The sequence below is a fragment of the Syngnathoides biaculeatus genome, chromosome 18, assembly GCF_019802595.1.
Source record: "Syngnathoides biaculeatus isolate LvHL_M chromosome 18, ASM1980259v1, whole genome shotgun sequence".
NCBI classification, from domain to species: Eukaryota; Metazoa; Chordata; class Actinopteri; order Syngnathiformes; family Syngnathidae; genus Syngnathoides; species Syngnathoides biaculeatus.
Genome location: NC_084657.1, coordinates 4,330,721 through 4,356,547, shown reverse-complemented (window position 1 = coordinate 4,356,547; position 25,827 = coordinate 4,330,721). Strand labels below are relative to the sequence as shown.

Sequence of the window (25,827 nt, the reverse complement as noted above, 5' to 3'; positions counted from 1 at the left end):
TTCATGTTGCATATGTATTAAAGGCAAGGGGACCACATTATATATCAAGCTAGCAACAAGAGCAATAATTATAATCCATTAATATAGCTGTATCAATCTCTTGGGAACGAAACATAAAAAAAAAATCACATCCCCTCAGACTTTTGGGGTTATTAAAGCATTATGTTAAAAAAAAAGATAAGGCACTGACATGTGATTCTTGAGAGAAGTATAATTGGAAAAAGGCCAGATGGGCTGCAAAACAACATTTTATACATGTATAAAAAATATACACACACACCTGCATAAACACACACACACACACTGCATACAAAGGCGGGCGGGCGAGAGGCAGTGTACACCATGAACTGGTTGCCAGCCAATTGCAGTGTACATAATTAAACAACCATCACAACTGGACCTGCCGCCATGAACTGACTGTATTGATAAAAATATGATACTTCATGCAGATTTAAATGTGGAAAAAAAAAAGGAAAAATATCCATTATTAAAGTCAGTAATGGTGTAGTGGTTCAGTAGCCTGACTTTGGTACAGGTAGCGTGGGTTCAACTCCTACTCAATAACAGTGTCCATACGTGCCCTACAACTGACTTGCGACCAGTTCAGGGTGTAGTCCATCTTTCACCTGAAGTCAGCTGGGAGAGGCTCCAGTCCCTCGTCACCCGAACCAGGATAAGGGGTGTATACAATGAATGGATGGATGGATATCCAATGTTAATGTTACTATACTAAATCCAGTACATGCTTTATGTAATGAAGGTAAATTGTCAATAATTTGGTTGTTGTCCTGGACCACAAAATGTTGATGCATTGTGCCACAAATGTGACATACTTTTGAGATACTGTAATGCACGTCCTTACTGATTTGCATGTTGTCCTTAAATGTAACAAGGCAAACTAATGGGTGGTAAGGGAAGTTTTCATATCCACTCATCCTTATTCTACACTACCTGCCCTCATTACCATTAGGGTTGAGCTGGGACCTATTTTAGCAAATTTTGTCCAAGGGGTGGAGTAGACCCTGGACTGGTCACCAGTCAATGGGAGGGCACATATGGACAAACAACAAATTACACTCACGTTCACATCGACAGACAAATTATATTCTTCAATTAGCCTAACTTGCGGGTTTTTGGAATGGGAGGAAGACTGCAGACTGGCAGAAACCCCATGTAAGTGGAGTGTTGTTATTTTTTTACATATAAAATGAAGCTCTGAGGTGGGCTCTCCTATCTCTAGGGTTGAGGTCACCGAGGTGGTTAAAAAAACTCCTTGGTGGCAGGGCCCCGGGAGTGGATGAGATTTGATGAGAGTTCATAAAGGTTCTGGATGTTGTGGGGCTGTCCTGGTTGACACGCCTCTGCAACATCACGTGGACATCGAGGACAGTGCCTCTGGATTGGCAGACTGGGATGGTGATCCCCCTTTTCAAGAAGGGTGACCCGAGGGTGTGTTCCAACTACAGAGAGCTCACACTCCTCAGCCTCCTTGGTAAGGTCTACTCAGGGGTACTGGAGAGGAGGGTCCGTCAGGAAGTCGAGTCTCGAAATCAGGAGGAGCAATGTGGTTTTTGTCCTGGCTGCAGAACAGTGGACCAGCTCTACACCCTCTGCAGGATCCTCGAGGGTGCGTGGGAGTTCGCCCAACCAGTCTACATGTGTTTTGTGGACTTGGAGAAGGCATTCGACCATGTCTCTCGGGGAGTCCTGTGGGCGGGTTCTTCGGAAGTATGGGGTACCGAACGCCTTGATACGAGCTGTTCGGTCCCTATACGACCGCTGTCAAGAGTTTGGTCCACATTTCTGGCAATAAGTCGGACTCGTTTCCGGTGAGAGTTGGATTCCGCCAAGGCTGCCCTTGTCACCGATTTTGTTCATAACTTTTATGGACAGAATCTCTAGGCGCAGCCAAGGCGTGGAGGGTGTCCGGTTTGGTGGCCTAAGCATCGCACCTCTGCTCTTTGCAGATGATGTGGTTCTGTTGGCTTCATAAAGCCCTGATCTCCAGCTCTCACTGGAGAGATTCGCAGCTGAGTGTGAAGTGGCTGGGATGAGAATCAGCACCTCGATATTCCAAGACTATGGTCCTCAGTCAGAAAAGGGTGGCGTGCCCTCTCCAGGGCAGGGATGAGATCCAACCCCAACTGGAAGAGTTCAAGTATCTTGCGGTCTTGTTCACGATTGAGAGAAGAATGCAGCGGCTGAAATGAGTTTCCTCCGCAGGGTGTCCGGGCTCTCCCTTCGAGATAGCGTGAGAAGCTCGGTCATCCGGGAGTGCCTCAGTGTCGAGCTGCTACTCCTTCGCATTGAGAGGAGCCAGATGAGGTGGCTGGGGCATCTGATTCAGATGCTTCCCGGACGTCTCCCTGGTGAGGTGTTCCTGGCATGTCCTACCGGAAAGAGACCCCAAGGACGACCAAGGACACGCTGGAGAGACTATGTCTCTAGGCAGGCTAGGGAACGCCTCGGGATCCCTTCGGAAGAGCTGGAAGAAGTGGCTGGGGAAAGGGAAATCTGAGTATCCCTGCTGAAGCTACTTCCCCCGCGACCCAAACCCGGAAAAGCGGTAGATAATGGATGGATGGATGGACAGATGGATGGATAGATGGATAATCCAATAATATGGACAATAGGACTTAATTTTTTTGTTTCTACCATGCAAGCAAGGTATGTAGAGTACACGTGCTTTTTTTTGTTTAATTACTGACTTAAAAAGTAGATTTAGCTAAAAATTGCAGCAACGGATATTTCTCCAAATATGAACACTATAGTATACTCCATTAAACACGGGTGAGACTGAAGTGACTGCTTTTGCATGAGACAACGAAAGCAGTGCATGACCCCTGTTCCATTGAGACTGTATACGCCATACACCTACATACACAGCTGGACAGTGGGGTGAGATGGGGTGTGCTGAGACAAATACTCCAGAGAGTACCCTCACCCTCGTCGATAAATCATTCATAAGTAATAACATGTCAATATGCAGGAACCATGTGGAAATGAAACCATTTAGAACGTTATAGAAAGTCTATCTTAAAGAAAATTAATAAATGAGATGCAATGAGCTATTTTCATACAGCATGTTTTAGTTTTTTAACAGACATGAAATTGGTTCTCTAAATATTTCAAACTTTGATGATTAAAGAAATGGGTGCTTTCAGATATGCGTTAGGCAGTTCAAGCAAAGGAATAGTAAAAGACAGATAAAGAGGTCTTATATGAAACTACAGCGCTCCACTTTCTGCTTTCCCACAGGTACAAAGTAGGTCGACTGACATAAGCACCACAAGCATTAGTGTCTCTTCTCAATATGTGTACACCTTTGTGTAACATGGTCCTCATTTGACCTGTCCAGTTAGAGTTGGCTCCAGCGTAAACAAACTTTTGAAAAACTACTTGAGTAGCGAACCAGTCGTGAAAAACAAAAATCATATGAAATTTAAAGACCTGAAACACTGGTAAGAAAACGCCATTCAGCTATTTAATTATTTTAAATATACAGCATTCCTCAAGTCCCCAAGAGCACCAAAAGTTCACGCAGGTGTCACAAGTTACCAGAATTACTGTTATAAAAAGAATGGAACTGAAGTTTAAGTTTAATAAAAGTGCAAAGACGTAATCGGGCACAAGCTCCACACGCATCATTTATGAGGACATCTGATACAAAATATAATTAAAAGGCACTCAGTGTGTGTGTGTGGGTAAACCAAACAAATAGCAAGCCATCCATGTGGTATCCAAACAGGTGTTGAGCTCAGAGGACCACACAATCAACAAGTTGTTCCTAATCAGAGGTTTTCTTCCTATTTCAATAAAGAAATTCCACTGCTTTTATCTACAAATGGACCTTAAAGAGGGCATCAGCACTTTTATCCAACCTGGAGAAAATACCAGTTTTTAAACAACTCACAACGAATGTGACTTTTCTTTGCCCTACCCATTGGGAATCAGTTCGGAGTGATTATTTTTAGCACAAGATAAACATTCATAGAAAACTCGAAATTTTTTTCAATTTTTACCTAATCATGTACAACAGCTTCTCTTCTTAAGCTTAATAACCGAGAAGTTGATGCTACTGTTGTTAAAGAAAATCATATCTTCCTGGCAAGTAAAAAAATAACATACAAGTAAAAACCTTAAATTGGAAGCCTTAAAATTAAACAGCGGCCACCCCCAAGAGGGTCCCAAAGAGTAATTTATCATGCTTAGTTCTCAAGGTTCCTCAAGGTTTGAGTTTCCAGTGTTTACTTTTTTTAAAGTGGGATTGGATATTAGCTAAAAATCAAGTCTATAACATTATTTTCTGGTGTTTATGTGATATAACATTCAACCTAAACTACATGTTTTTTTGTCATCCACTAAAAGTGGCAAGACAACACAAAAACACGTACCTTGTGTTTGCCTTCAGCTTCAAAACCATTTAGGTTTGCACAGAGCGAGTGGTGCCTCTTTCTTAACAATGACGTTGATGTGATATTAGCCAAGCGTGGCATAGCCTTGTCCAGGAGTCCTTGACCCTCATCTCTGCAGTCTTCTGATTTCCCCAAATTTAGTTGTGTTTGTTCAAGACTTTGGGTCTCCTGTCGGCACTCCATATTTACTTGTGCAGATTTCTGGTCAGGTGGCTCTGGCCGAGTCCACAGATCATACATCACTCTCACTTAGTCAAGAAGTAAAAAATAAAAAGTGGACTGGATTGAAGTAGTACAGATGGTAATAGCAAGCTCACACAAGCTTTTAACTGAGTGGAGAAGTGCATGGAAAAATTCTGGCAAGTTGTCTTTTGAAACATAAGGTACTCACTTTACAAGCAGAGCTCTTTTTCAAAAACAAATTGAAATGTCTGGAACCAAACTAAGGACATTTAACGACATTGTCACTAGCCACAAAAGAAGGAGCAAGAAACCTGTTAAGGTTTTGTGGATTTCCCATCATTTAAAGACAAAGCTGTTGTCATTCCCAAGCAATGACGTCTTCCAAAATGAGAGCAATGCTCTCAAAAAAAACACAGGCCATCCTCTGCCACCGACAGCAATTTAGTTACGGTCATTGTCATTAGACTCAAAATGTTCTTAGTACAGATTCAAGCTTTAGAGTTACGCTTCCTCCTAGGAAAAATTGTTCAGCCGTGCCTCTCCACTGTCGTCTGTGCCTGATTTGTAAGAACCAGGAGAAGAAACTGTGTAGATATTGCACGTCATGATGAAACAAAACATATAGGCCCAAACTAAATTAGCAAACAAGAAAAAATACGGCGAGACAAAAATGCAGGAGGACTCCAACTAACAGCTTCCAACTGCGGTGTCCCTGTTAGGCTGATATGTCCGTGGTATTTTAGCTCTTCTGCTACGAGTCCGTGCTGATCGGTTCCGCTTACTCCTTTTATCCAGATGCAAGAAGACCACGTCAAGCTGCTTGATCTCATGTTATTTCCAGCGTCATAAAGGTGAAGAAAAGGGACGATTGAAAAAAACGAGTGTATAAAACGGTGGGTGTCATTGAGAGGAGGGGGTGGGGAAGACTTCTTTCATCATCCTATCACAAAAAAGCCAGCATTCAGGCAGTGCCCAATCATAACAACGACTATAGCTCGTTTCCATGGAGATGACGCTGGAATGATGTTGGCTCCCTATTGATCGTTCAAGAGGCAACACAGACTACAACACAGGGAGCCTGCATGAGACACGCAGTTGAGCATGTGTAACAAATTTTAAAGTGGAGTTGCAGTTTTACACTTGTAGTACCAATTAGAAGCCTGACAACATACCAATACTGATTTGACATAAATTTAATCTGTCGTGCAGCTAGCTGGCACATAAAAATAGAGTCTTGGCAACATTACTCCTCTTAGTTAGTTAGTTGTTTGGACTGGGCAGCCATGGCAGAGGGCAAAACTTCAGTTAGAAAGACTACGTCCACATGATTCCTCAATCAGAACGTACAATTGCTCTCTGGCATCCTAAGAGAACTGTCACGAGCCAATTTACTGTATGCTAGCCTTCAAATCTTATTTTGTTTACATTGTTCTCATCTGACTAAACTTGCTTTATTCAGATAAAACACATTGGGCATAACATGTTTGAGCTCAAGAAGGTTGTTTATTAGCTTTACACTGCTTCACTGCCGTCACACACGTTGAAGCTACAGCTGATGTACTTGAGAACAAATCAAACAAGACATTTTTGTGTCTCACATGATTTTATTCAATAGTCCACGTCACTAATAGACTCTCTATTCAATCTACCGTTGTGTAATGTTGGATCACAAGACTCTTACTTTGGTAGCCTGAGGAATTAAACGAACTAAATCTACCAATGAACAATTAAACTTCTGTTCCATTCATTGGTGTACTGTATACAAAATAGGGAACAAATATTGAGTTTTGGCCTGTACGAGCCATTGGTGGACAGTTTTCAGTTAAACGTGTCATACAATTGGAGAATGGCTTCCCTGACTAGCAGAAGAAATAAGATGTTCAAGGAGATATGTTGAGAAATCATTCTTTTACTGTTTTAATCTTGTTAAAAGATGGTTTTTGATTAGATTTTCTACAGGTGAAAACACATCACACATGAACGTTCCCCCATAAAGGCAATTTTTTAAACAACATTTTCTGAGAAATCATCACCTAAATTTTGAAAATGCTTGCTATGTCATACTCAGGTTGAAATGGTTGTTCCAACCAGATTCAGCATGATGAAAGGCCTTCAGAATTGGCCTTCAATGGTAAATTTTTGTATTCACAACAAGCAGCTCCAAGTAAAAAATGATCTGGTAAGTTACAGCAACTGACAGTTTTCACCATTATTATGTTTCCTAAAATTGTACACAGTACTGTGTACAAAGCAAATAACATATTCTCACATTTCGCGATACTATGTTCCTGTCCAACAATGAGATAGAAGTTAGTGCTGATAGAAGAGCTAATACTGTGATATGATCACACATGCACTCTGTTGACAATATTTTCTCTTTTCACTTGACATATGTAGTGGTATCTGGATTTTTTTATGATTGATGGTTGGTACATTGGGCAGGTTATGTGATCTTACGACAAAAAAACAGAATGTCTCTATTTTGGATTTTTGTCACTTGCTACCAAACCAGCCGATGTCAAAATTCCCTTAACACACATTTTGACAAATCTTGGCTCATTTAAAGGGCTCCTGTCATGAAATGGATGATTTTTAGTACGTTATTAATGAAAAAAACGTCAGCCAATATGATCCCATGTGTTTTTTTCCACCACAAAACATGATTTTGACATATACAGCTTTTTGTAACTCCCGCCATGAAAATCCTCTCGAGGGATTTGTTTTCGAAAAGAAGCAGGAAGTGACGTAAAGGACAGCGGCATCCCCAAGTGGACTCATTCTTTTCCATTAATTTTACCTCCGGAAGGTAGCTCGTTGTTCCTTCGTGTTAGCCAAAATGCCAGCTCATTGCATTGCAGGACATTACTTTAACACTCGGTAGAATGGATTTAGCCTTCATAAGTTTGCAAGACACCCGGTTCGTTGTGAAAAATGGATTGCACGGGTGCAGAGGACGAGAGCTTCGTGGGTTCCAAAGAACAGGTAGGCACTAATGCGCCCCGGCTCGACGATGTTCAACAAGTACTGCGGCGGCTTTGAACATCCCCCTAAAACCAGCACGGCTCGGCTCCATTGTATGCCAGCACGGCGCTGAAAATCAGCCAGAACGCCTGAGGCGCCGCGTTCGGCGGTCACTGCTTCTGCGAAGGCTGCGCATCGGGCTCTCTGGACGGGGGCGGCTTTGAAGAATCCAGCTAAGAATGCCTCACTCAGCCGCGTGCGCGCAAAAAGCGGCCCGGCTCGACTGTGTTGCTCAGTACTGCGGCATCTGTGAACATCCCCCTAAAGCAGGAACGCTCGTCTCTGTCATAAGCCACGCCGGCCGCCTCATCCGCGATGGCTCATCTCCGCCGCGGAAGTTGATCGGACAGGGATACGGTTTGGCCGTGGTCGTATAACATCTGAATATGGCTCGAAACAATAGTGTAATATTGCCTCGGTAACTTCACTCGGTTGTGTGGTGTTCTCCTTTTCAAAAAGAGCTTCCGTGTCAGAAGGGGTGGGTTTGTCTCCCATAGTTAGTGTTCACCGCGTGTTTTCATTGGCGAATGTCCGGGTGACATCACGGACAGAGGATGCAGCCAATATTGCGACCACTTGGATATCGTAGAATGACACTTCTGCAACTTTGCGCACGGATGACGCGCTCTCCACTCACATTTATTTTTTCGTATAGACATTGAAGTGAATAATGTTATATGTATTTCATTAAAATATCTATTTTAGAATGTTTATAGGGATGACACTTGGGCTTTAAATACAACTGACTAGAAATGTAAAATGGAATAAAACTGCTACACTACAAAACTACATACCGTAGTTGTCCATGGCCATGTGGCCATCCTTAAACACAGATTAATCAAATAAGAATGAATGGAAGATCTTCTGGAAACATAAAGTCTCTTACCTCCATGTTTCTGTCCATGCATTTGAAGGGAGGGACCTCGTCTGACCCAGGAGACTGTGTGGAGTAGGGGGGCCGGTCGTTGTGTCGTGCATGGGGGGTGTTGTAAAGGCGACAAATTTTCAGAGCACTGCTCCAACAGGTGTCCGCTGCTACACTCGCGGTACAGGCGTCATGTACACACAAGTCACTGCTGACTGGCTGCAGTATCGGCCGGTCCTGTTTGGTTTTCTTCTTGGATGGACAAGGGGTGATTTTGGATCCACATGCGGAGGTCCCAGAGTGGGTTAGATGAGGCACAATTTGATTGAAGCTGCTGCCATCTTGGGTTAATTGTCTTGCAATCTGTCTTTTGTGCAAAAAATCTTGGTGGGTGTCTAGTAAGTGGCAGAGGACGATGGCTTTTTCTAGCTCCAGTTCCTGCCGTTCTAATTTATTGACTCCCTGCTCACTATTTATCTTCCCAGACAGCATCAGCAGCAGCTGCTCCACATTTGTCCGCGTTTTGCGTGTGCCACTACCTGCCTCATTGTTACTGTATTGCCCACTGTCTTCAAAGGGACAACGTGGTCTGCTGGAGTGTTTGCTTTGTCGGCACGCACATCTAGAAGTCACCTCCCTCACGGTCCCTTGTGGTTCCTGAAGGTGCCCCACATAGAGGGCCTCCCCTGTTTGCTCCTCTTCCACTTCCAAAACAGCATGTAGCGTTTTTAGAACATGTCCAATACTTGCTTGGCCCTGGCATGGTTTCTTGGACGACAATACCAGAGGGTTATCTCTCTCTTTTCTCATTGTGCCACAGTCAAAGTTCAGCATGCACAGGTGATACGGTTATCTCTACAGAGTGGATCATGAGCTCAAAGACATGTGGATGGGCGACAGATATGCAGCATGCAGACCAGGACACTGGAATGTTGAGACAGAGAAGGATGCACAGTGCAGAAAATGGTATGGTAAGATGTGGAAATGCAAAAAAATAGTAATATAATCTATTGTAGTTAAGAAGATATCCTGACCACTTGCACAATAATGCATAATGACATCCAATCCAAGAGCTGTAGTAAATACTTATTTTTTATGAAAGTATAATATTATATCCTATATCCTCCTCGAATGAAAGAAGTGAATATATTGGAACAGCTGCAAGTATGATGCAGCAGGCTGGATTAATTTGAATTTGTCATGATATATGTAATTCTTTGAAAATTCTCTGCAGGTTAACTCATTTTACATGCATAGTATCAGGAGAAATGGGGGAAATCCCAGAAAAGAAAAAAAAACAAAGCAAAGCATGTTTTGTTTTGAATAATATCATTATCACTTGCATTTTCTATAAGCAAAGGTGAAATAAAAACGGATTTAAGTGTGTGTGGGAGTTACTTAATTATACAACCATATTATACCAGCCCAACAACAACAGTAATATATCTTTCAATTATCGCCATTCCAACACTCAAAACTGGCCATTTTCATACTTGATGCGGCTCCTGGATTGGATCTAATAAAATCTTTGTCTGTGTATTTGCTACAAGCATGTTACAACGAACGAGATATGAATGTGATAACCTGTGGATTGAGAGATTAGTACTAGCAAATGATAAGATGGAGACATAGGTCAAATAAAATTCAACTAACTCTAACATCGAAATAATGTCAATGTATTAATACTACAAGTGAGAATCTCGTTAAATTTAAAAAAAAAAAAAAAAAGCTAAGTATGAGTGCAATGGAAAACAGCGTTAGTGTTTAAAACGTCAGCGTAAACTACAGTCGGCAACACCCAGACGCTTCGTGTTACAGAGCCAATGGCTTATTAGTAGTCCGCTATTTAATTAGCCTGCGTGAGTAACGCACAATGTATTTAAACATACTACTGTATATGATTTTATGAATTAAACAAAAAAAAAAAAAGAAGAAGAAGCTGAAGGCTCTTGTGAAAATATAGGGAGTCGGAGTTCATTGTTATAGCTAACTTTATAGTGCGTTTGTTAGCCAAAATTAGCGTACTGGTTAAATTTGCAACTTGTACTAAACTCACCTCACAGCGGATTCGAACATTGCAACGTCACTTCGCTTTCGCTGCGTTCGTCTTCTCTTACTTGATATTCGATATTAAGCGCGATAGTTACACCGTGAGCTCCAAATGCTCCTTGGAGCCATATGCGACAGTGGGTTTGTTTATCCGTAGGGAACATGTCACACGACTGGCCCGTCCAGGAGCGATGCTGCCTTCACGGACCCTCCGGCCACTAGTTTTCAGTGGTCTCGGAGGCTCCTTGGACTGAAAATATCAACTTCGCATATCTCGTTGGTAAAACTTACATAAACTTACAAACATAACATGATTCATGAAATTCAAAGGTGGTGAATGCTCGCATATCTCCACCGCTGGTAAGGGCACCATAAATTCAGTCAAAGTGTAGGATGAGGACCACTAGTGGTGATGATCTGTCAGTGCAGAATATTCCACTCCACACTACAAATACAGTTCAGCGACTTTGGACTCGATCTTGTATTTCCCGGTACACTAGCCGGATCTTGTCGTTTGTTGCGTAATTAACTGTTAATAATAATGAGTAACAATGGTACAATTTACTGATTTAACCAAATAAACCTGAAGCCTATTTGGTGTTACTCACGGTGTCAGGCAAGGTCGAATTTTGACCTGATTTGTTTTAATATACCTGTATAAGTGGGTGGAGGGGGGGGGGGTCAACTATATATACGATGCTCTGAAAAAGCTTGGGACATTTATCTTTCAGGGCAAATTTCTGGATGATCATAAAATGTATATCTACAATGTCTAAAAATTTTGACCGCAGATCTCCAACTATTCAGTGTTTCATGCTTCAAAACTTGTTTTCCGTGTTTCGGTACTATCCAAACTTGTTTATCTGTAACATAGAACTGATCGGGAGATTTCACAGCAGACACGGTCCAATAAAGTCCATGCCTTCCTGTGACTCTTCAAATCCCTCTTATATCTGTCGCAACCTGCTTTGACACTCTAAGCTCAGTCGCTACGACCTCTGAGAACGTCCTGTTTGAAATCTCGTAAACGCAAGGTACTGCTGATCGATTATAACGCGTCTCGATGTCATGATGTCAAAATGTGAACAATATAATGAAGAGCGTTTTTTTTTTTTTTTAATTTCCATCTTAAATGAACCGGGAAATTGATCAAATATCTGTTGTGACATTTGTTGTTCAGCTTCTTGTCGCATTATATTCTCTCTGTTGTCATGTGCAGTCCTACGCCATATACTTAAGACGAATGCTGTAACTACAAATTATTTTCTTAAAAGAATAATCCGTATATTTCTTTAATTAATCAGTGGATCAGATTTGAAAAGTTTGAGAACCTCCACCCCCTTATTAAAAACTATGTAATTATTTCAAATTGATAGTGCAGAAGTTGTACAAACATAAATTGTTGCTGGTTGAGTTGCTGGTTCTGTTCTGGTTTTGTCTATCAGAAAATCTGTGATGTTGAACATTGTTTTCCATCGTAAAAGCAGACGTTTTAAGAGTCTCCTTTCATGGAGGACTACAGAAAACTGAGAAAATTTGCTGCTAAGGTGCTGAAATTCAGATGATTTGGACAATTTCAATTTAAACATTGGCTCAAAATGATGAATTGATTCTCAAAAATCATTACCAATTAATTTGAGCATTGATAAACTATTGATTCATCGTTGCAGAGCAGCTGATGGTACCTGGTAAGTGGTGAAAGGTTTGTGAGGAGAACACGTCATGACATGAGCTATTTTTCCTTATCAATTACAGTATATAACCATACTGATGTATAAATTGGGTATCACATTTTATTCATTTCTCTTAGAGTCTGTAAAATCCTGTAGAAGATTCATTGATATTCGAGTTTGTGTCGTGGGGTTTCAAATAAGTTAACATGTCTGACATTGTGGTAAAAGGGAATAAATAGCCATGATGTGTTCTAGCAAAAAGTTGAGTTGTGCTGTGTTTGGGTGGGGACACTAATATTTGTCTTGTGACATTTGGCCTACAGGCTTTAAGTTTAACGTAAAAAAAAATGACATTCACAGTTTATAAAATGAGTTTCTTGCTTACACTGTGCATCATGTCATGCATCATCAGACATTTTGCATTTCAGCTTGCAAAATCAAAATTGAAATATGAATTACTTGTAAATACAGCCTAAAGTCATTGCCAGTCCACCCCCATCACCATAATACTGAACATCAACATGCTCCCCCTCCCAAAAAAAAGACACACCCACAACAGGTTCTGAACTACAGTCTCCCAATGGGATCCTTCAGAGGCAAGTGGGACATGACTTTGCCTGAAACAGGAGATGCAGGGATACCAATGAAGCATTAGCTTTCCTTCTTTGTTATTGATTTGTTGGCCCCTCCTGGTTTGGAAAGGACATTTAACATTCAATGATGTGCTTTTTATTGTTTTTAACTTATCTCTGTCACCAAAGCCAGACATTTTTAGTCGGGCAGACCTGAGGAGATGACAGACTTCAAACTAGAACTGATGGCGGCTTGAGTGACTATTTAGGCAAAGTCTGATTTGGGACACCTGGAATCCAGATAGTCACTGAGCTTTAAGCTTATATTTAACGGCATTTTTCAGGTGGAGAACGATTTTTATTTTTTGTTATTATTCAAAATTTGGGTGACGCCATATACTGTCTCACAAGGTATGTACAGGTATAATTTATATCATTTTGTTTTACAAGTCGTCAAATTTAGGAAATAACAATGATATTTTGAGACAAATTCAGACAAAAGATTTTTATTTTTTGTTATTATTCAAAATTTGGGTGACGCCATATACTGTCTCACAAGGTATGTACAGGTATGATTTATATTATTTTGTTTTACAAGTCGTCAAATTCATGAAAGAACAATGATATTTTGAGACAAACCTTGCTCTGTGTTAAGAAAATATGTACAAATACATTTGAAGAGTTACATAGTTTTCTATATAACTGCACATTTTAATTTCATATTTTTGCTAAAGATATATCTGATAAATCTATAGAATTACGATGCTTATTGGTTTTAGTTTCTCAGTATTGAGAATTCAAGTAGTTTGTTTTCATTCCTCTTTATTGGAGTTAATAAAAAGTTTTAAATTTTGCAGTCTAGTTTCAATTGTTTATATGCTTTATATTCATTTATTACATTATTGAATGTCAGCGATGTCCTTAAAATAGATGTTGGTGGTGATGAGATTTACCGGTATCGGTTATTTATCGAGGCTGGGAAGTGAGAAGGGAGGGGAAGTACAGGTGACACAAAAGGCAACATTATTCCCAAGAGGATCCATGTTTTATCCAATTATGAATGATGATTTTTTTTTTCTCTCTCTCTTTTATAACAGAACCGGTTGGACGAGAGCACATAAATGGTTTGCTTGTGTAGACATATAACATAAGAGTGGATCATGAATAAACATCCCCACCTCCCACCGGACAAATATTTTCATGAAACTTAAAATGTATTTTTTTTCCAAATTCCCTAATCTAATAAAAAAAAAAAAAAATTACCGACATGGAAAAAAAGTAGCTGTCCACCGTTGTCATTCCAATTGTTTAAAACATACTTTGGATGAGTGAAACAGTGGCCAAAGATTCTGACATACAGCCCGCCCTCCTCCTGTCGTGCAGGAGATGAGAGGCGCCCCTGCGGTGTCATCAGGTGCTGAAGCGTTTTAGTGACAGATTACAGGAAGCAGTGTTTATGCCTGACCACGGGGGCCATGGAAAGCAGAAATGTCTTTTTGTGCCCCCTGGGCCCGGAATGTCCACTATCTCGAGGGACCAATATCAAATTCTCCTCTCATCATCCCCTAATATGCATTCCTGTGTAAGGTCAGGGGAAATTCTACGAAGGAAAAAGACAAATATTTTGAGGCTGCGCCCCGCCACACTCCAATTTCTTGATCACAACAAACAGTAAATGGCGTAACGGATCGGTCCCGTCAAGATAAATGGAACATTTTAAATACAGACGTTGTCCACTTCCAGTCAAGTCATTAAAAAAAAAAAAAATAATCAACGGCTGACTGAATTTTGGACATTTCAGTGCTTTCTGTTTCCTTCTGTTTCAGTCACAATTTCTCTCTGGAATGTTTTTACTTTCATGAAAACATTCAATGGTCATTCATCACATTCTCCCTCACAAAAATTTTGGCTGCTCCCTCTACCATCTCCCTCTGGCTACTGAGTGATTGTCTGTGAATCCCCAAATTCTTTATCTGAAGGGAATCCCCTCAATATCGAAAAGCACATCACAGGCAACACCTGACCCCTAATCCCCAATAATGGTGGTAAATGCTCCAATCACGCAGACCAGCATCAACGCCAACAACTGCTGCGTGATCGTTTGGGAAATCATCCACTACTATAATTTGGCTACTACAGAATTAGGCCACAAATAAGTGCCTGTTTGCTGTATGATACACATCACTTAGTGTGTTAATTAGTAAAAGGGACATTATAACAATGTTTTGCAGGCAGATGGTCAGTCAGGAAACCATGCGAGGACAGCGTGTTTTGGAGACCATGTACAAGTCCTTGAACCCTAGTATCTGGATTCTGGTGACCTTGCTTGGATCATTTGTCTTCATGGCTTTCGGTGTGCGACTGGGTGAGTAGATGTTAGGGTTTAAGTAGGTGTGCAGAGCAAAATATCAATACTGCTGCAGTTACAGGACTGATTTGCAGTATTAATGCAGGAGAGTATCAACATGCCAACATCAGACTTCAATAGCCCTGAAAAAGTTACCTATTTATTGCACTTGAAAAGTGAATTTTGTGAATATTATGATGAACACATGCAGTCATGTAATTGCTTCATAGGGACACTTACATGGTTGTCGGCAAAAATATTGCAATGCAGTATCATACTTTTATGATTGTATTTTATTAGAACAGTTTAGGTGAAATGGGAACGATAACTTCCATGGAGTCTCGTGAGATAATTTGTTCTTGAGTGAACCATGTTTTTTTCTTTGAGTTGTTTTCTCTCCCGTGTTTCTGGCTTTTTTTCGACTACAAAGTCACTGTATCTTGCAATTAGTGTTGAGTACATGTATATAGAGCTTGTGCACCTAGGTCACCGAAATCACGTGACTGGCCATATTGCTGGTCAAACAAAGCATTGTTCAATGCTAGTTCCATTGAGATGAAACAAAAATATGTCTTAAAACACGACGCCCAGAGTTTTGTCCGAGACCGTTAAACATTTAGAAGGTGATAATAAATGAAAGTACGTGGAAAAATGAGTCACTTGGCATAGAGGATGAATATTTAATCCCGAAGTCGATGTTTTCGCCAATAAGAAAGTGGACTGTTAACCCGCTTCTGCTTGTCTTGGACAACTGGATCTACACATGTATCTGGTGAGTAAGTCGTTGAGATTTACACAGAAGACTTTGGAAGCATAGAAAAGTCTGGATGCATACAAATACTTCGTTGCTGGATCGGTTCTCAACGGGGAGATGGCTCGTGAACGCGGAAGCGTGTTCGGCTTACACGTTAACCTTTGCCAAAATCCTTCAATCTTTTCAGCTGGTATTCAATACAAATGCCAATATTTAAATAAATGACCCTTGGTTTTACACAAACTCACATTTATTACCTATGATTGAAAAAAAATGACGACCTGTTGATGGCTCATGAACACCTAAGGAAATTCGGCTAAATGTTAACCTTTGCCGAAATCCATCTTTTCAGCTAGTATTCAATACAAATATCAATATGTAAATAGATGACCCCTAGTTTTACACAAACCGCATTCATTAACTATGATTGGGGTAAAAAAAAGAGGGCGGGGAGTCGGCTCCTCCGTACACGGATGCGTATTGGGGCCAAACGCACACACACACCTCTAAACCTCTCTGTGACAGACGTTTTTTTTTTTTTTTCTTAAATCCACATTGTTCTCAAATGAGTCAATTTGCAATTATAAATACTCTGTAATTTGAGATTAAGAATAATTCCTACCTGAAATGAAGTGATCGCTACACAGGTGTGTATTTGGTTGGGCACCAGCCATCACGTGTAATTGCCGAAATCCATCAATCTTTTCTGGTCTTTTCAGATGGGATGCTACAGAATCTTCTTATTTTCCTTCCGGCTGTCCCGTTAGGGGTCGCAAGAGCGTGTCATCTTTTTCTATCTAAGTTTATCTCATGCATTTTCCTCTCTAACACGCACTGTTTTCATGTCTTCCCTCACAACATCCATCAACCTTCTCTTTGGTCTTCCTCTCACTCTTTTGCCTGGCAGCTCCATCCTCAGCACCCTTCTACCAATATACTCACTCTCTCCTCTCGCCTCTGGTCATGTCCAAACCATCGAAGTCTGCTCTCTCGAAGCCTGTCTCCAAAACATCCAACTTTGGCTGTCTCTCTAATTAGCTCATTTCTAATCCTATCCAACCTGCTCACTCTCACGGGGAAGCCTGTGAATTGACTGACATTGGGTGGGATGAATAGAAATTTGCCTCTGAAGTCTTTGTGACATTTTGAAACCTAAGAAAAATTCCCCAGCCATTCTTTCTTTATGACAGACCCAGAAACACCTTCTCAAATAAAACAGTGTCTTACATAGAGTTCATAGCTCAGTCGTTAATGACCAACTTGACATTTTTCTTTTAACTTGATAAACAGTTAATATTCTCCTGATCCCTAACTTGTCCATCTTTTCATTGGCCCATTTCTTTTCTCATCTCCCTTTAAGATGATGAACTGCAATTCCTACAGAGGAAGCATTACCAAGGTAAGAATGAGGTATCATTTCTAAACCTACATGTACCTGCCAACAAATCTTATGTTCTGGAACTTAAGAGAGTGTTGACATCGAGGTCATTCTGTAGAAAACAGTCACCATTGACTGGCAGGTTGAAAAAGACAATAGGACGTGCCTTGGGCCTTACAAAGGACGGTCCCACCATTTGACACGACTTCCAATGAATGACATATGGTAACCCACTGTGTATAGAGACAATGGGAAGACTACAATTTTTTTGAAAAGGTATGTTGTCCTTAAATTGCAGTTAGTCATGTGTAAACACAATGAATCCCAAGACTGGCTTATTCTTTAGTTTTTCGTTTTTTTAAGATATGATCCCATTCAGGCGGCATGGTGGCGCAGCTAGAAAGTGTTGGACTCACAGTTCTTAGGTCCCTTGTTCGGTCTCGGACCCGCCTGTGTGGAGTTTCCATGTTCTCCCCGTGCCTGCTTGGGTTTTCTCCAGGCACTCCTGTTTCCTCCCATATCCCAAAAACATGCAACATTAATCGGACACTCTAAATTGCCCCTGGGTGTGATTGTGAGTGCACCTGTTTGTCCCTATGTGCTCTGTTATTGGCTGACAAACAGTTCAGGGTGTACCCTGCCTCCTGGCCTTTGACACTTGGGATAGGCTCCAACAATCTGGCGACTCTCGTGAGGAAAAGCAGCCAAGAAAATGGATGGTTGGATGGATGGATGGATGGATGGATGGATGGATGGATGGATGGATGGATGGGATGATCCCATTCATATTTTCATCGATCTGTATGGCTCGATTTGGATACACGTCATGAAGTAAAATAAAACACTTAAAATCAAATACCCTCAAATATGAATCAAGCTTCCAAGCAGACAATTTGGATATCCCTTTTTATTGCGAGTGGAACGCAGTGGTGGGAAGTAGCAAGTGGATTTTTCACTTATCTGTTCTTGAGTATTTCTTTATGTGATTACTTTTTACTTTGTTTTGAACACATATAGTTTAAGCCAGAAGTTCACATACATTTGAAAAACATGTTTCATTTTTTGTCTCATTGTCTGAAGTCAAATCAGACTAAACCGCTCCTGTTTCAGGTCAGTCACGATCACCAAAATCATTTAATTTCGTTAAATGCCACAATCATGAATCATTTCTTCCGGTTTTAACTGTATCACTATTTTCTGATCCTGACTTAATCATAAGTCTCTTGAGTTTTATAGGCCTAAAAATGGTGACTTGATTTAAAAAAAATGGAAAAAATTAATGTAGAAATAATGAGTCAGGATACAGTATTGAGGTATTGCTTGATTGAGATCTTGGGGACAGAACAGGAAAGTGTTTATGACGATGACGCAACAAATTCAGACAAGCATGAAATTCCCTATGCACGGCCCTATTTAAAAGACTTGTTTGACTTTGAAAGCTTCAAGAATGATTTGTGGTGAAATGGACTTTATGTGGCACAAAAGTAAATGACTGGTTAGAGTGTCTGACTCATAGTTCTGAGGACCGGGGTTCAAATTACTTGCCCCGCCTGTGTAGAGTTTGCATGCTCACCCCGTGCCTCTGTGGGTTTTCTCCGGTTGCTCCAGTTCCCTCCCACATCCCAAAAACATGCACTAAGCCTGTCACTCACTATGTGTTGCTTGCATAGATTGGGAAAAAGTACTCACAATATTTGTAATTAATAACGACTTTGTGGTAAATTGAGTGAAATTGGATACTTGTGCATGACACTGCTTATGATCTCTCGTGGCAAACATGGCATCCTGGTTGGGAATCACTGACATAGACACTTAAACATAGAATGGAGTGACTGACATCAACCAATGGATTAATTCCAGTTTCCATTCTGTCATTTCCGTGACTTTGATTGTTTATTTGATTTTTTTGGCGCTTGCACGCAAATCGCTTTTGGTTTTCAATAAATATAAGCACGATGATATGAGACAATAGGGTAGCTCGAAAAAAAAAAAAAACGGAATTGGGCATTAAGACCTGCATTGTTAATCCGACCTAGAAAGTGAAATTATCATCATGAACAGACAGAAAAAAATAAAAGGAGTAATTAACTTTGTTTTCCTTTTCTGTCCAAAGTGAAACTGGCAAATGGGCAGAACCGGTGTGAGGGTCGAGTGGAAGTGTATTACAATGGTACCTGGGGCACGGTGTGTGATGACGAATGGGACATGCTGGATGCCCAAGTAATCTGTCGCCAGCTGGACTGCGGAATTGCTGTGGCACTGGGCAACAGCACTCAGTACGCTCAAACCTCGATCCCCATCGTGCTGGATAACGTGGACTGCAATGGGAGTGAAACAAACCTTGGTTACTGTGACAGTCTGGGATGGGGCATTCACAACTGCTATCACTACGAGGATGTAACTATCAAATGTCGAGGTAAAAACTTTAAAGGACTGTTATATGTAACCAAGGTGGTGTCTCCGTGAAAAATAAAATGTGACAATATATTTACATTTCCAGTATTATATTATCTATACATTTTTATTTGTTTATTTTTTTTTTGGCATTAGAACCACTGATGGTAGGAGCAAAAGCTTCAGGGGATGTTACAACACCTCCACCCAAGAATGCAGTTGTAGGTAAGTGCCTGGCTGCCTCCATGGCACATAATCAGTTCTAAAAACTATTGGTGCTTTTCCATTGTCCAAAACTCTAGCTTCTGATTTCTTTTATCAGGATGTGGTCACTTCAAGTGTGTCAAGTAGTATAGGTGATGAAAATCACTGCGTCTTAGATACAAAATACAACACGCCAAATTAGCTAGTGAGAGTGGTGGTGTTACCAGAAACTGTTTTACAAGAACAAGCTTTTTTCACTGATTAACAGATGAAACTGTTTTGTCTTTGCAAAACATTATCTTGAACCATAAGGTGAGAACATTTGATGTTAGTAAAACAGATGAGCATGTTGAGATGTCCTTTTCCACTCGAGCATCAACCTGTCTTTTCTTCCTTCCTTAGTTTCCTAAATTACCTGTTAATTGTTACACGAATGTTCTGTGTTGACTTTGCCATACATTCTTCAAGAACCTGATCCAGCTCAATAAAACCTTTCCTTCTTTAGATGGCACGGTGCGTCTAGTAGGTGGAATTGACTCTTGCCAAGGCCGGGTGGAGATCTACTATCAGGGTCATTGGGGCACTGTGTGTGATGATGATTGGGATACGATGGATGCGATGGTTGTGTGCCGACAGTTAGGCTGTGCCCAAGTTCTTTTAGCTCCCATCCGTTCCTTCTTCGGTCACGGCACCGGCGATATTCTTCTGGACAATGTCAACTGTATGGGCCTTGAGGAGCAACTGAGTCAATGTCCACACCGTGGCTGGAGGAACCACAACTGTCACCATCATGAAGATGCTGGGATCATCTGTTCTAGTACGTTACTCTGGGTCTTGTATGCAAATATGCATAAATTTAGAAGTACAGCGCACTCGAGAGAGAAAAAAGTTACCAGAGAATAAATAATGTGTTTTTGTTTTTTTTTGGTTCCACATTCAGAGCTGTACTTTTATGTAAAATATTTATATTGACGGAGTGAACTCCATACAGAACTGAAACTGATACTATGTCTATGTTTTGATTAAATGAATTTTTTACAACATTGATGTAATTGGACATACAGTATTCAAAGCTTTGCCAAAGGAAATTGTGCTTTTATGTCACGAGAAGTGGATGGAGGGTGACATCTATTTTTTGACTTTGGTGAATGACTCATTATTTGTGACTCATTATTATTATTATATACTCAGGTATGGGACCCAACCCAACTGTGCCTTCAGTTTACCCTTCCACTGTAATCCAGGGGTTGACCGGGTCCACTCTTGAAACACCAGGTATTTCACTAGCACAAGTAAATCCCAAAACATTGAGTTTCCTGGCCAGATTTGAACCTTGGTCCTCAGGACTGTGCGGGAGATGAGCTAACCAGTCGTCCCCCATTCCACAAATAATAACAACGATAAGAACTATGTGGAGTTTGCATGCTCTCACAGTGCCTGTGTGGATTTTCTCCGGGTACTCTGGCAACAAGCATGGTCGGTTAATTAAAGACTCCGAATGTGAGTGGGAATGGTTGTTTGCTTACATGTGCCCTGAATTTGGCTGGCGACCAATTCATGGTGCAACGCGTCTCTCTCCTGAAGATAGGCTCTGACACACCCTTGTGAGGATAAGTGGAACAGATGATAAAGGAATAAATAATAATAATCGTTCATTTTATTTAAAGACACCTTTCAAGCCACCATTAAAAACATAGCTTAAACAAATCAAGCAATACAACAAAAATAACAATAGGATTTGAGGATTTTTTTGTACTTTAATGATGTGCACCTATTAAATTTGACCGACAGGAGGAGACATTTCTCCATAATTTTCTTGCACTCTATATCACATCACAAGGCCATGGATGTATTGTGCAGTACTGCATATTAATTGCATGTTTTCTCCTAGTAACAAATGTTGATGTCACAGCTACAGAAGTCAGCAATATTCGCACCGCTCTGCCGACAAAAGGTAACTCTCCAGCTAAAAAAAAAAAAAAAAAGTATGCTTAATTTCAACAAATTTTGGAAACATTTCCTGAATGTAAAGGCTCACAAATATGTCTCTCCGTGCAGCTCCAATGGCTCTTCGTGTGGTGAGCAAATACGGCAGCTGCCAGGGTCGCGTCGAAGTGCAATATAATAATGTTTGGGGCACGGTGTGCGACGACGGCTGGGACATGCCCAATGCCATTGTGGTGTGTAGGCAGCTCGGCTGCGGCGCGGCTATTGAAGCGAAATCACAGGCCGCTTTTGGCTCCGGTTCGGGTCCCATCCTGCTGGACAATGTGCAGTGCACTGGTACTGAAACACACCTATCTCAGTGTATCCACTCTGGCGTGGGTCAACACAACTGTGCCCATCATGAGGATGCTGGAGTTATCTGTACACGTAAGACTTGACTAAGAACTCTTCGACATGACACTGGGTCAGTAAACAACAGCAATTAAGAAAATGAAGACTAATGAGCATTTAGGGTTTGTCTGCATTCATCGTCTTCATGACGAATTCAGATAACACATCGTCTAGAGCTACAATAGGGCTATCTCATATAATTTGGATTTAAATATAACACCACATTGATGAAACACACTGTTACTCATACAGCAGTATCTTTTCACCAGAATTACAAAATATTCACAGTCAACAATTATAGAATTGTAGAGTAAGACCACCAACTAGCAGTGAAATTCTACTGCCGCTCAATTTTGAATATTATTGAATGAAAAGTCTTGATATTTGTATTTATTTGTGTATTTTTTATTTGTCTTTTTTTTCTGATTTCTTCCCAGCAATTAATCCCTCCAATGGGCTTATCCGTGACTTTAGAGCAACAGACGAGATGGCCCCCAGGGATCCCACTGCCTCCACCTCATCTACAGAAGGCAAGACTACACTCAAGCTACACTGTTTTAGAAATGAACAGGAATGTGTTTTCCGAATACTTGAAATTTTTTTTTTTTAAATATTGAGTTTCTTTACTAATCCCAGAAACATGCATTAACTGGAAACTCTAAATTGTCTTTACGTGTGATTGTGATTGCCACCGGTTGTTTGTCTCTATGTGCCCTGCGATTGCCTGACAATGAGTCCAGGGTGCACCCCGCCTCCAGCCTGATAATAGCTGGGATAGGCTCCAGCACTCCCATGATCCTTGTGAGGATAAGCAGCTCAGGAAATGGATGTATGGGCGGACGTTGCTTGGCTATTTTCAAAACTGGTTCTTCTTTCTACAGGCGCAGTGAGGCTGGTCGACGGCGAGCATGAATGCGAAGGTCGCGTGGAGATGTACTTAAATTCAGAATGGGGCACAGTGTGCGATGACGCCTGGGACATCCCCGATGCCAACGTTGTGTGCCGTCAGGTCGGCTGTGGAGAAGCCATCGCAGCATGGGGGGAAGCGCATTTTGGCCAAGGAACGGGAACAGTTCTATTTGACAATCTCAAGTGTAATGGCAGAGAAGTTTCCCTGCAGAATTGCTCCCATATAGACTGGAATATGCACAACTGTGACCACTCAGAGGATGCTGGTGTCACCTGCTCGCGGTCCTGATTCTAAGAGCACCACAGCACCAAAATGTGACAAGCAGTTGTCCCGGTACTGGACTTGTCTTCAGTATGTAAACAACAGCTGCCACATTGCAAAGGCAATATTCTTCTACCATTGGAATCCACGCATCACGTAATAACGCCCCAGAATTCTAATGTCTATTAAGCACTTTATGACTCACTCGGAGTTGCAATTGTACGGATAATGGGTGAAATGCCAACAAAATACATAGTATATTTAGAGAATAAGGCCATTTATCTGTAATGCATCACACAACATAGGAGTATTTTTGGAATGAGAAGCATTAACTTCACTGCTGCACATTTTTATTCTTTGATGGAGGTGAAATCTGTTAAGCTACGATTGAACGCTCGTCTCTCAGCATTCACACAATGCATGCGATAGCCAAATTTGTTATTTGATGAAGAGAAGTCTTGGTTATCTGCCTTGCCTTGTTTACATCTAAAATAAAAATGTTACCAAATGAAACATTTTTGTTTAAAACTCCACAAATGACATCAAATGTAACCCTTTAAAAGAATACAGGGGGGGAGACACAAACCTTAACAACGATACAGCAGGCAAGTATAACCAACCATGTGAAAAAATTGTATGGCTACAAATAAATTATTATACCGGTGTTTGGTAAAATGTCATGTAAACATGTACCACAAAGCAATCAAACTAAGTTTGATGAAATGAATTGGCTTATTTTTCAATAAATATTACCATTTGCTGTGTACTTGATTCAATTTATTCACGATAGACCGCGATGAAAACATCCAGTCGATGTGCTTTAACCATTGATTACAGCAAAGCACAGTATATTTTTTTTCCCTTTCAATACGTGAAAGAAAATGTTCCAACATGAGTAAAACAGTCTCTTGGATATGAAGACTGAATAAAACCTACATCTTCACATTATGCAACAGAAGACAAAAAACAGATCTTGTCACCATTACTGCAGGGAATCAAAATATGCCCCATTTCACTAAGAACCATCACAGTGCAGAGTAACTGTTTCAGGGCTCTGTGCAATCAAGAGGGTCACCAGTTACATACAGTAAGTAAACCCCTCCCTCCATCCATTTTCTGAGTCGCTTATCCTCACGAGGGTCAGGGGGAGTGCTGGAGCCTATCTTGGCTGTCAACGGGGAGGAGGCGGGGTACACCCTGAACTGCTTGCCAGCCAATCGCAGGGCACATCGAGACAGACAACATTCACACTCACAATCACACCTTGGGGCAATTTAGAGTGTCCAATTAATGTTGCATGTTTTTTTGATGTGGGAGGAAACCAGAGTGGCCAGAGAAAACCCACGCAGGTACGGGGAGAACATGCAAACTCCACACAGGTGGGTCCGGGATTGAACCTGGGACCTCAGAACTGTTAGGCCAACGCTTTCCAGCTGCGCCACTGTGCCGTATCACTTCACGTTTAAAATTCAAATCGTGCTTTCTGTGGCACTTCAAATTTAAATCCTGGTGGCACATATTCATTTCCATAGTATGATCCCCTCATATTATTACACGAACATAACAAGTAGATGGATGACACACTTTGAATTCAGAAGTCAGTAAAAAAAAAAAAAACTGCTTCCAAACTTTTTATAAGCAAAGACGATTTGCAATGTTGGTATTTTAGGAAGAACTACACATTTGACTTGACTTTTGCATACCTGTCAACTTTTCGGACCCCTATCCTGTATAAACTACCAAAAAAATCCTTATAGAGAGCAAAAAATCCGAAGCAAATTATATGTCAAAATAACGGAGGGTAAAAACACAAAGTTTTTCAATGATTTTTATGGAGAGCTCCATAATGATAATATCTGAAGTTAATGTCTAATTCTACTAAGTAGAATGATCAAAAAGATGGCTGTTTATCAGCTAGGCTACAATACCTCAGGTTTTTGTAAGAGAGATTCACCAAAGAGACTCAGTGGTGGGAAAAGAAAAATGTTTTGAAAGATTACATATCTACTGAATGCCAATGATCAATTCCTTCTATTTAGTGACTAAGGAAGGAGCTGATCTGATGATAAGGCTAACAATAAGCTGTTCCCAAAGTCAACCTGGGCCCGGACCCCCCAGTGAGTTGTTCAAACAGCTCCCGGACCCCCAATCTCAACTTTCGTCAATAATGTAGTGCTGGACACAGCTATGCCATTCAGGTACAAAGAAAAACTCAATTTTGGTCGCTCACGTGCTCTTGCTTTTTATTCTTGCACAATAAATCAAAACGTGGTTCAACAATGGAAAGGCCAATTCTCACATCATGATTAGCTTCCAGAGGATTTCGTTTTTTCATCATCACCTCACGAACGCCCTGGGGGTCCGTGGACCCCACTTTGGGAACCACTGCTATAGATGAACTCGCTGACATAAGCTATTGTTCCTATGAAGCCATTCTCAATCTTAGTAAATGGAACATCTATCT

At 40.9% G+C, this 25,827-nt stretch overlaps 2 protein-coding genes across 10 annotated transcripts in view; one reads left to right on the top strand and one right to left on the bottom strand.

Annotated features, from left to right (window-relative positions):
• Positions 1–10,880, bottom strand: part of LOC133491482 (RIMS-binding protein 2) — a 71,982-nt gene extending 61,102 nt beyond the window's left edge. For 5 of the 9 annotated variants that reach the window (XR_009792418.1, XM_061802647.1, XM_061802650.1 and 2 more), the window contains exons 1-2: positions 10,541–10,878; positions 8,506–9,408 (exon numbers count right to left, since the gene is read on the bottom strand). Coding sequence is in view for 7 of the 9 variants with exons in the window: in XM_061802647.1 (XP_061658631.1) it covers positions 8,506–9,318 (813 nt within the window). In the remaining 2 variants the exon portion in view is untranslated. Of the gene's footprint in view, positions 1–8,505; positions 9,409–10,540 lie in introns of all 9 variants that reach the window. The other 4 variants (XM_061802653.1, XM_061802652.1, XM_061802654.1 and 1 more) reach the window with 2 other exon arrangements.
• A 2,182-nt stretch (positions 10,881–13,062) lies between these two features.
• Positions 13,063–23,544, top strand: LOC133492230 (scavenger receptor cysteine-rich domain-containing group B protein). Its single transcript, XM_061804307.1, has 11 exons — positions 13,063–13,189; positions 15,010–15,143; positions 17,240–17,278; positions 19,371–19,673; positions 19,808–19,876; positions 20,361–20,672; positions 21,047–21,130; positions 21,747–21,809; positions 21,914–22,228; positions 22,630–22,746; positions 23,074–23,544. Exons 2-11 carry the CDS (start codon positions 15,014–15,016, stop codon positions 23,388–23,390), a joined length of 1,749 nt encoding a protein of 582 aa, XP_061660291.1. The 5' UTR covers positions 13,063–13,189; positions 15,010–15,013; the 3' UTR covers positions 23,391–23,544.
• The last annotated feature ends 2,283 nt before the right edge of the window (positions 23,545–25,827 follow it).

Bases quoted from the DNA above. Each gene is read 5' to 3' on its own strand.
- LOC133492230 (XM_061804307.1), top strand. From the start codon at position 15,014: ATGGTCAGTCAGGAAACCATGCGAGGACAGCGTGTTTTGGAGACCATG. The intron at 17,279-19,370 runs GTAAGAATGAGG...TTCTGTCCAAAG, and splicing joins ACAGAGGAAGCATTACCAAG to TGAAACTGGCAAATGGGCAG. The intron at 21,131-21,746 runs GTATTTCACTAG...GTTTTCTCCTAG, and splicing joins GTCCACTCTTGAAACACCAG to TAACAAATGTTGATGTCACA.